This window comes from Dipteris shenzhenensis, chromosome 16 (genome assembly GCF_047967505.1).
Source record: "Dipteris shenzhenensis isolate YYH24624 ecotype China chromosome 16, Dip_SZ_1.0, whole genome shotgun sequence".
In the NCBI taxonomy this organism is placed as follows: Eukaryota; Viridiplantae; Streptophyta; class Polypodiopsida; order Gleicheniales; family Dipteridaceae; genus Dipteris; species Dipteris shenzhenensis.
Genome location: NC_141611.1, coordinates 44,043,183 through 44,052,557, shown reverse-complemented (window position 1 = coordinate 44,052,557; position 9,375 = coordinate 44,043,183). Strand labels below are relative to the sequence as shown.

The 9,375-nt window shown below is 42.8% G+C and overlaps 1 protein-coding gene across 1 annotated transcript; it reads left to right on the top strand.

Annotated features, from left to right (window-relative positions):
- The first annotated feature begins 2,079 nt into the window (after positions 1 to 2,079).
- On the top strand, positions 2,080 to 9,113 carry LOC147893006 (TMV resistance protein N-like). The gene is made up of 7 exons (XM_087386830.1): positions 2,080 to 2,132; positions 2,356 to 2,938; positions 3,165 to 3,455; positions 3,582 to 4,214; positions 4,357 to 5,440; positions 5,596 to 5,759; positions 9,063 to 9,113. Exons 1-7 carry the CDS (start codon positions 2,080 to 2,082, stop codon positions 9,111 to 9,113), a joined length of 2,859 nt encoding a protein of 952 aa, XP_087242956.1.
- The last annotated feature ends 262 nt before the right edge of the window (positions 9,114 to 9,375 follow it).

The window sequence follows — 9,375 nt, the reverse complement described above, 5'->3', positions numbered from 1 at the left end:
ATCGTGCAAGAACTGATAGGTAGGGGTTTTTGGGCATCCGGAACGCAATGGGACAGACGGTTTTGGAAACCGTGGTCTCAATCACTGGGTTCAACACACGGACTGAAAAACGTTTTTGGAAACAGAGCTGTTTGTAAACTCCATTGGAGTGCGGATGATGAGCAACATAGAAGTTTTAGGACCTCTTGAGTCCACCGGAATTGAATGGTTGCTCCAAACTTGAGTTCCAACACCGGGGCAAAAAACGCAGAAACTGACACAGTGAGTTAGAAATCCAATGAAATGATCCCAGATTCAAGAATGAAGGTGTTTCCAAGCTCCTGAAGTGAAGTGGACACCAAAAGCAAGCAATAGTTGCCTCTACAAGTCAATATGGAGTCTCTGTCATCGAACGGAACAGGGAAAAGCTCGAAAAACGACTTTTTCTTTGAAAACACTTAACAGGCTCTCAAAACCACTTTGCAAAACCAAAGTGACTTTTCCAAAGGTTCCTCCAAGGTCTCTACACACTCGGATGCAAGTAAAGTCACCCACAAAGCTTCCCACAGAGCTTCTCCTTCCTCCCACAGAGCTGCTGAGCTTCAAGCATTCACGCACGCTCAGCTAGATCACCCGGGCTCTGATATCAGTTGAGAGTGCTCTCAACGGAAGCAAGAACGGAAGAGGGAGAGAGAGAGAAACAAAGAGCCACACAAGTTTTGGTGGGTGCAGAACCACCCTAATCTTCTTTTTCATTCATTTATATATGTGTTTGAGTATTGTACATAACCGGGGTAAAGGCACAGTGACCTTTAACCCCCACATGCAATTGGGTGCATATCAGAGCTTGTGTATGCTTGGCGATTTGGTACTCCCGTAACACCATGGTTTTCTGTCGACAAAGTTCGGCGGAGATTCGACGATTGTAGATGAACTGAAAAGGATTGTCTCAGATTGTGGGGTCCTTCTTATGAGGAAGGACTCTTTGTTAGGATCGTGTCTATTGGAGATCATCCACTTTTTGTAGTGTTTGGAAACTGCGTGTCAATATAGGCCTTGGGCGGTTGCTCTTTCACTGGGCCATTTTTTGTTTTAGTTTTCTATCTAGGTCTTGCTCCCTGGACCTTGACCTCCCCCCTAATACAAGTTGGCTTTATTTTATTTTATTATTATTTTTTTTTTTAATGGTAAAGGTATATAAACGGTTCTTGACATGTGGAAGGCACCCGCCTCTTTATTGGGAGGCAAGTCCCACCCAATTTGGTGCATGTTATTATCGATAGAAAAAGATGATGTGTAAAGCTCTCCTTTAAAGTTTACCCATTTTTTGGACAAAGAATCTTGTCCTCACTTGACCTAATCATCTCCTTACCTAAGCATTGGCTCTCATTGTTTTCTAGGTTGAAAAAGAAAATTAAGATAATTTTAATTCCGAATTTATGATCTGCTATATTCCACGTACTTGCCGTATAGAGCTCTAGAAGGAAGAAATTTGCAGTTTCAACTTTCAACCGCGTTATTGACAACTAACACGCTTTTACAAAGTCAGAATGAGGCCTCAATTCATTTAAAAGCAAGCACGAAACGTGCCGTGCTCCGAAAGTGTATCGAAATCTGCAAAAGTTCGAGATGGAGATTGGAAGCCGAGTTGTGAAAGAGTGACCCCATAGCAGAATTTGCATCAGTCATCAGAGCAGCTTCTTAAAATTAAACTCGTCACTGTCGTCAGAGATACCGCTTTTTTTATAGTTTCAAACGCCAGCGATCAGGCTTATTAATGGGCAAAGTCAAACGTAGAGAAAGAGCCTGATTCCGAGCCAAGTCGTCAGGCGGGAGAAAGTGCAGCACGAAATGCGTCTTTCTACGAAAGTCCAGGAGAAGTGAGACACAAGGCACGAGGCTATACATTCTATTGATGGGCGTTACAGACGAGGTGAGTTCCGTCTCCAGAGTCCACACCAACTCTCTTTCTTGCCGTAGATTAAATTAAAGAGCTGTGAGCCGATAACAGAAGTTAATTGCAGCTGAAGGTCGACATTTGTAACTTCTTAACGAGTATACTCTGGGGCTGGTGGCTCCCTCCACCTTGATATCGTAACGATGGTTCAAATCGTGGATATCGGACTGGATGTCACTGAATCGCCAATTTACGGGTGAGTTTCCTTTGATTTCAGTGTCTCCTCGATCTTATAAATCACCTACATGCTTCATCCAGGATTAAATTATCCCCAAAATGGTTTCTGGATTAAGTTGCCCCCATATTCTCAAGCATAGCCGAGTTACGCCGATTTGGTCTCTCCTCTGGATTAAGTTGCTTCCTCTATAAGGAAACAGTTTTCCCCATATGCTATGACACCTTCTGCCTGGTCTGTGCAGCAAACCAAAAAGGCTTGGACTTGCAAGTAGAATTTTCTTGAGTCACAGTGGCGCAGACAAGGATTTCACCTCTGGATTACATAAATGCTTGACAGCAGCAGGTTATAGTGTATTTTACGATGAGAGAAGTTTGCCCATTGGTGAGCCTGTGGACATGACAAATATTTTGGAAGAAGCGAGAAACTGCGATCTGGCCGTTTTCGTTCTATCAGAAAATTTCTTCGCTCGAAACAAAAATCCTATGCTCGAATTAGTATCATGTGTACAGGAGGAAAGACCCCTTCTTCCCCTCTTCTTCCGGCTCAGTGTTGCACAATGCAAGGACCACGCAAACCGCGAGGGGTGGGAGAGGAAGTGGAAAGAATGGGAGACACAGAAAGATGCCGAGAGGTCTGTTCTTAATGTGGACCTCCAGAAGTGGAAAAATGCTTTCAAAACGTTACTTGGTTTCAATGGGATCGAGAAAAAAAGCCTTTCGTGGACAAATTATATTGATCTCGTGGTTGACAAAATCAAGATGGTGCTTGGCTTCCCTCTCCCGTTCGACGAATCTTGGATAGTAGGAAAGGAGCGATGGAAAAAGGTAAGAGTTCATATACTTATGAGAAAACTGAGATAGGGTCACCTCTCTTTCTGCCAATGATGACGATGATGATTAATTATTTAAGAAATGAACAAATCATGTCTCTGGTCGGTGCTTGCATGATGCGGCTTCCGTGCGGCGTGTTTGTCATTCTTGCAGACTGGAAATTTTATTAGCTGTAAGCCTTACGGGCTGTTTTGTTAATGATTGATCTGCCTTCGATCAGGAAATCGACGACATGTTCGCTAGAAGCATCCCATGTGCAGCCCTCGGAGGTGCCACCATCGTCAGATTGTTCGGTATGGGAGGACTTGGTAAATCCACCTTATGCACCATCCTCCTTGCCCATTACTATCGTGAATTCGGAGGCAAAGTATGTCACGTGCAACTGGACGACTTATCAGTGTTATCACCTGATTCGAACATAGAGCGTGAACTTCCGCGAATGAAAGATGTTTTGAAACATCTGACCAGAGCACCCCCAGAAGTGATAGATCAATTGATGAGTGTATTACAGGTGCTCGCATATTGATCACTGCAATACCCCTGCATGTTCATCCATCCTCTTGATACTCCGTACAGAATTACTGCATCTTTCAGTGAAGTTTATACCGAGCTTGACCATGTTTCCATTAACGTGCAGGCGAAGTCTCTTTTGAAGGAGCATCTTCTAAAACACAAGGTTTTTCTCGTTCTGGATAATGTCGGTACTCAGTCATTAGAGGCCGCTAAATTATACTTGGACGTTTGTTTCCACGTTGGTAGCAAAATATTGCTTGTGGGTAGGAGCGAACAGATTTTATCAACTCTCCTACCTGATGACACAGCAGCCCCTCTTTTAGCTCCTATACCTCCCCTTCTTTTGGCAGAGGCCGAGAGTCTTCTTGGCAAAGAAGTATTTGGCAATCAACGCCGACTAGCTGGCTTTACAACCAAGCAACAAGAGATATTTAGAGACTTTGTTGGCATATGTAAGGTTGCTGACGGTAAGTATGTCCACCCTCTTCTGCTCCGGAGTCTTGGAGAAAAATTAAGGAGCATCAGTGAAGACCCGTATGACTGGGAAGACTTTTTGGAAAGCCTTGTTGGAATGAGAGTCGACGAAGGTGAACGGATTTTTACGGTGCTTAGAAGCAGCTTCGACGCATTGAATTCGAAAAGGCAGCGCATCTTCTTGGATATTGCCTTGCATGCTCCCTCACACGAAGACTACAAAACAATTTTTGACTGGTTATGCTGGGTGCACGATGAAAATGAAAGGGGCATGCATCTACATGTAAGTATGGATCCACGCGGATGAACAATATAAGTTTTAATTTACTTCTCTCGTACTTATTATTAATGAGATCGGTAATGGAATTGAAATTGTGTATAGTGCTTTCTTTTGCAATTGACAATCAACCTTCTTTTCGATGCAGTTGCTAGAGTTGAGGCGGGTGTCTCTGTTGCCAGGTAAATATATGCAATGGCAACTGTTCCAAGTCCATGAGTTGCACCGAGGGATGGCCATGCGATTGTCAAATGCACTTCCTTCCTCGCTATTCTTGGAGGGGGTTCAGTTGGGCAGACCTAATCTATCATCAATAATACATCAGAATTTGGAGAGGCTAAGCGTCGTCAGTTGCACGTTTAAAGGTCATGATCGAATCGATATTTCCAAGTGCCCATGCATTAAGGTGGTCCGGATTGTACAAAACAAGGGGCTAAAAGCTGTGCAGTTGGGCAAGTCAAATAAAGATTGCCTCCTCAGCTTGGAAGTATCATCGGATACTCATGTAGGCACAAAACTAAGAATCGAAGGATTGCATTTTGGCATCTCACTGAAGTGGTTGCTCTTGGCGTATGTTTCTGTGGCGCATTTGAGATTCACAAAACAATTAAGAGAAGAACACGACTTAAGATTTATACGTTTGGTGGGTGTAGAAGGTCCATTGAGTATAGATATGCAACAATCCCGCAGCCTGGAGACAATTAACATTCTTGATAGCTCTATTGCAAAAATACCTACGAGATGGAATCATTTTTCTCATCTCCAGCAGCTCAGATTAACCCGGTGCCATGGACTGACAGAGCTGTGCGACCTGAGCTCATTGAAGGTCTTGAGAGAAATTGATGTGAACAAATGCAATAATCTAAAGAAGATTATGGGGCTGGCGAATTTGAGGGATGTTCACATATATGATTGTGGTGCACTAGAAAGCATCAATGCGTTCGATGGCGCGGAGCTACGAAGTTGTGATCATAAGGGTGGTGACTGCAATTGCAATATCGGCTCGTCGCAAATGAGGGTGCTGCACTGCGGGAAGCTACGTGAGATCAAAACAAGAGCTCAGTTTGGATGGATGGATAGTGCTAACTTGGATTCAACAACTCAATTGGGGCTGATAGATACTACTCACTTTGATTCTCATGATCAAGCAAGTTTTGCAGAGTTTGATTTTAGCGGAGATTGTTTGCCTAACTCAACAACATTAATGAGTCGAGTGCAATTGGACGTGAAAGGTGAGTGTTGACATAAAAACCTCTAAACTGCAACATTTCCATTTCACCTATTTTTTTAATTAATGTTTCATTTCACCTTTAATTTTAGGCAATTTATTAGCTACATATTTTAGCTGAAAATCTACAAATTGATCTATTGAGAAAAATGTTTTTAGTGAACATTGTGAAATGTGGATCTCCCATCATCATGCCCAACGTCAAGATAGTTCCTGAGAGCTTTCTACAATGGATACCCATGTTGGGTCACCTCGTGCTCAATAACACCGCCTTGAAGGAGCTTGAAGACCTCTCACGTTATCTCACACCTTTCGAGTTGGAGGTACCATTCTTTCTTCTCTATATCCCCCCCCCCCAACAACACACACACACACTCACTCACATGACCATCTACAAGGGGCACATCTACCCGTGGCCTACAGTGGGCTACCCGAGGCCAACTAGCTCATATGGGCAAACACCCAACTACGTGAGCTATCGCTAGCCTACTACTTTGGCTCCCCTACTATCTTTCTTCTTCACTTTTCCTACCGTATCATCTTTTCATACATTGTGGTCATAAAATTGGCTCTTTGTGCCCTCCCAGGACCTCCATCGTTGTCTTTCATCGGCAAATGTTGTACAAATTCTTTTAAGCATGTTCACAGCAAAAAGTGTGGCCTCATCAAAAGAACATGGTGATGGTGACTTAAGAGCAACAAAGGAACTCTTGGTGACCTTGTTGTACAGAGTGTGGGCATCTTGTGGGAAGCTGAGCAAGGAATTATATGAACTCCTAATAGAGATGAAAAAATTTGTTGCAGCAAGGCCAATAGGGACACTAGAATTTCTCACACTTAGTGACGTGTGTTTCAAGTACAAGTCAGAAAGTGGTTTGCATTTTTATGTGTTCTACTCTCGAACTTGGATGTTGCAAATGAAGTGGAGGACTTTGATTGCAGATGCTTGCACTAGATTGGGTGTCATTGACTATGGCGTGGAGATTGCACCTCTTGTATGCTCCTTCTTTGATGATGTTGCACTCTTGTATGAGTTAGACCACCAAGGCTATGAAGTTTTATCAAAAGGGTTTTTTCCGGAAGGCTTTACAGACCTCACAAAAGCACATTTTAGGATGTGCCATATACGAGGTCAGGTTTCAACTTTCATTTTGGATCACCAGCTCCATTGCAGGCACAATAACATGGCCGTAGCCATCCAACATGAGGCAAGAGAACAACTACCATGGATCATTAATCAAGTTTCAATGAGATGCTCAGACAAAGTTATTTTTTGTTGGAGGGAAGGCCGAAAATTAGCCTTTCATGCATGTGAAGGAAAAGGGGAGAGCATCCAAAAATCACACTTCCCTTGACATGTACTAGGCACTACAATATTCCAACGCATACATCAATTGTTAAAGCGCAATGCACATGGGGGAGTTTGATCAAAGGACATCACCACTACAACTCCTTAAGGTGAATTATTGTTCTATTACTATTTATGGGCTTTGAGGTTCTAGTTTTTTTGGGGGGGCAGGGGGGCAATAGATATGTAAAAAATCACTCATGCTTAAGCAAACATTAGATGATTTTGAAATTTTACAAGTTTATTTTTTGCAAATTTCATGAGTTTTTCAAAAAAATGCAACCTCAAAGAACATAGCTAGTGGCTAGCTATGTTAGACATGCAATGCCAAAACAAATATGTACTTTCGATGCAAGCATCAATCCAAATACAAAAAGCCACTATGAGCAAAATGTTTCTCCGAAGCAAGTCAATTGTTGGCATCCTGACAACCATGACACTATAATATATCCCAAAATATAATGCCATATGATCACCTCCAATTCCCAGGGGATTCACAGGGGGAAACTTATGATATCACGTGAGTGTACAATAGGGGGTTTTTTTGAAATGAGGCATAAGCTTATACATTAGGGGCGGGGGCCCTTTTTTTTCCCAAATATTGAATTTAAGCTAGGGGGACCATGTCATATTTAACAAGGGGGGACATAATATAGGTTATCTTGGGTAACTAGTCCAAACAAGTTTGATTTTGTGTATGGTTTTAAATAGTCATAGGGAAAGTAACCTAAATTTGCTTATTGTGTAATCTAAATGCTTGAGAAAGAATGTAGATTTAAGGAAAGGGGGGGACATAATGGAATTTTGGTGGTATCTTATAAGCTTAAATAGGGGTGTTTTATCATCCTACGTGGATCTTAAATAGGGGGTTTTCTTGAAGTTCATGCACGTAGGTGACGTCCCCCTTTAATGAAGAGTGAATCCCCCGGGCTCCAATTGATGCAATAGTAAGCAAAAGCCTTTCCAAAGGTAGGCATTTTAAATCATAACTTATCTTATCTTGCTATTGTAAAACTCATTAATTCCCCCCATCAATGAGCATGATGCACTCCAAAATTATGCAACTTGAACAACATGTCTCTACAATAAAATGAAAGGAAACATAGATATGGCTACTCCTCTAAAGTAATGTCATCCACATAGATGCAACAGATCTGATTTTAAGATAGTATGTCTTTACAACAAATACATAGAACGAAAGGAAACATATGATAGCGGGAGTATCATCAACTACATGATGTGAATAAAACCCATGTTGGAGGTGGCCTAGTGCTCTGTACAAGAGGCTTACCCATGCACCGATGGCGAGAGTGTCTACCCATGAGGACACTGTGTGTGAGCTACCACTGTGGGGCTTACGCTAAATGGTCAAAACCAAGTCATGTGATGACTATATATGCCAAGGATCAAGCCTGTAGTAGAATGATGACAACTATGTGTTGGGCATAGCCAAGAGGCTATACAAGGCTTATGTATGTGTAGGAACCAATGCCAAACAATAGTCAACAATGTGTGACTTTACATGGGTGGCATGTGTGCGTGCACATGTGCAACAATCCAAAATCCAAGAAGGAGAACTCTACCAAGTGTCACGCTAGTGTGGTGAACTGCCGAGTGCCAAGGGACTGAGCTAGTGACAATGTGAATGTGTACACCGATGATAGAGCCGATGGGACTGACACTGGTGAGAACTAATCGGGTAATGTGGCAATGGCTGACTTGGCTTGGTGGAGTTGGATCTCCTCTATGGTGGTGTTAGCTAGCCTACACATCGAAGCATAAAATGCAGTAAATGAATTTTATCTTAATTCATTTTAAGTGCTAGGTACACTGCAGTGGATCAGAAGGTGGTTTCGATGATGAGGATTTGATGATACTGACCTATGATAATGTCAGATTGAAATTCTAAGGTGCTCAACGCTTAGAGCACAATCTAGCAATCATTTTTCCTTTTTACAGCTCTGCGAAATTCCCTCTGGATCAAAAGATATGGCCCCCTGAAGGATAGCCAAATTTTGATCACAAGAGAGGACAAAATGGTGAGGTGGCCTAGTGACGATGTCGCACTGTGGGTCACATGCTGTGTGCACTATGAGCTTAGAACGAATTGTCCCTAGGTGGCATGTTGATGTGGTATCTGAGGTGCCATGTGTCGAATAAGCTACCACGTGATAGCTTGTTGACCTAGCTTTAGTAACATAACCACATTCGTTTTACCCAACCATGGTTGGCTTCATGCCGAGCTGAGGGCATGAAGGCGTTGTATGGCTTGTTGAAGGAGTCGAGGGCTATTGCAGAAGTTACTGGAATGGCGGTTGAAGATGCTTAGAGGCATGTTTGCTTGAAGCTTGAGGCTAGGCATTGTAAATGAAGGGGAGCGGATTTGTTGATGGGGCCATGTTGGAGATGTAGACCGAGGCCTATGTAGAAGCTGCTGTGTTGGAAGCGGCTGTGCGCTGAGGTCGGTGCTGCCTTAGGTGCTAGAGTAGTCACATAGAAGGGCTGAGCCGCTTGGTGAGCCATGCTGTGGAAGATTCGGTTTGACATAGTTGAGGCTGCAAAAGTTGTTGATAGATCCATCGAGTCTCTTG

Bases quoted from the DNA above. Each gene is read 5' to 3' on its own strand.
- LOC147893006 (XM_087386830.1), top strand. From the start codon at position 2,080: ATGGTTCAAATCGTGGATATCGGACTGGATGTCACTGAATCGCCAATT. The intron at 2,133-2,355 runs GTGAGTTTCCTT...TGGTCTGTGCAG, and splicing joins ACTGAATCGCCAATTTACGG to CAAACCAAAAAGGCTTGGAC. The intron at 5,441-5,595 runs GTGAGTGTTGAC...AAATGTTTTTAG, and splicing joins AGTGCAATTGGACGTGAAAG to TGAACATTGTGAAATGTGGA.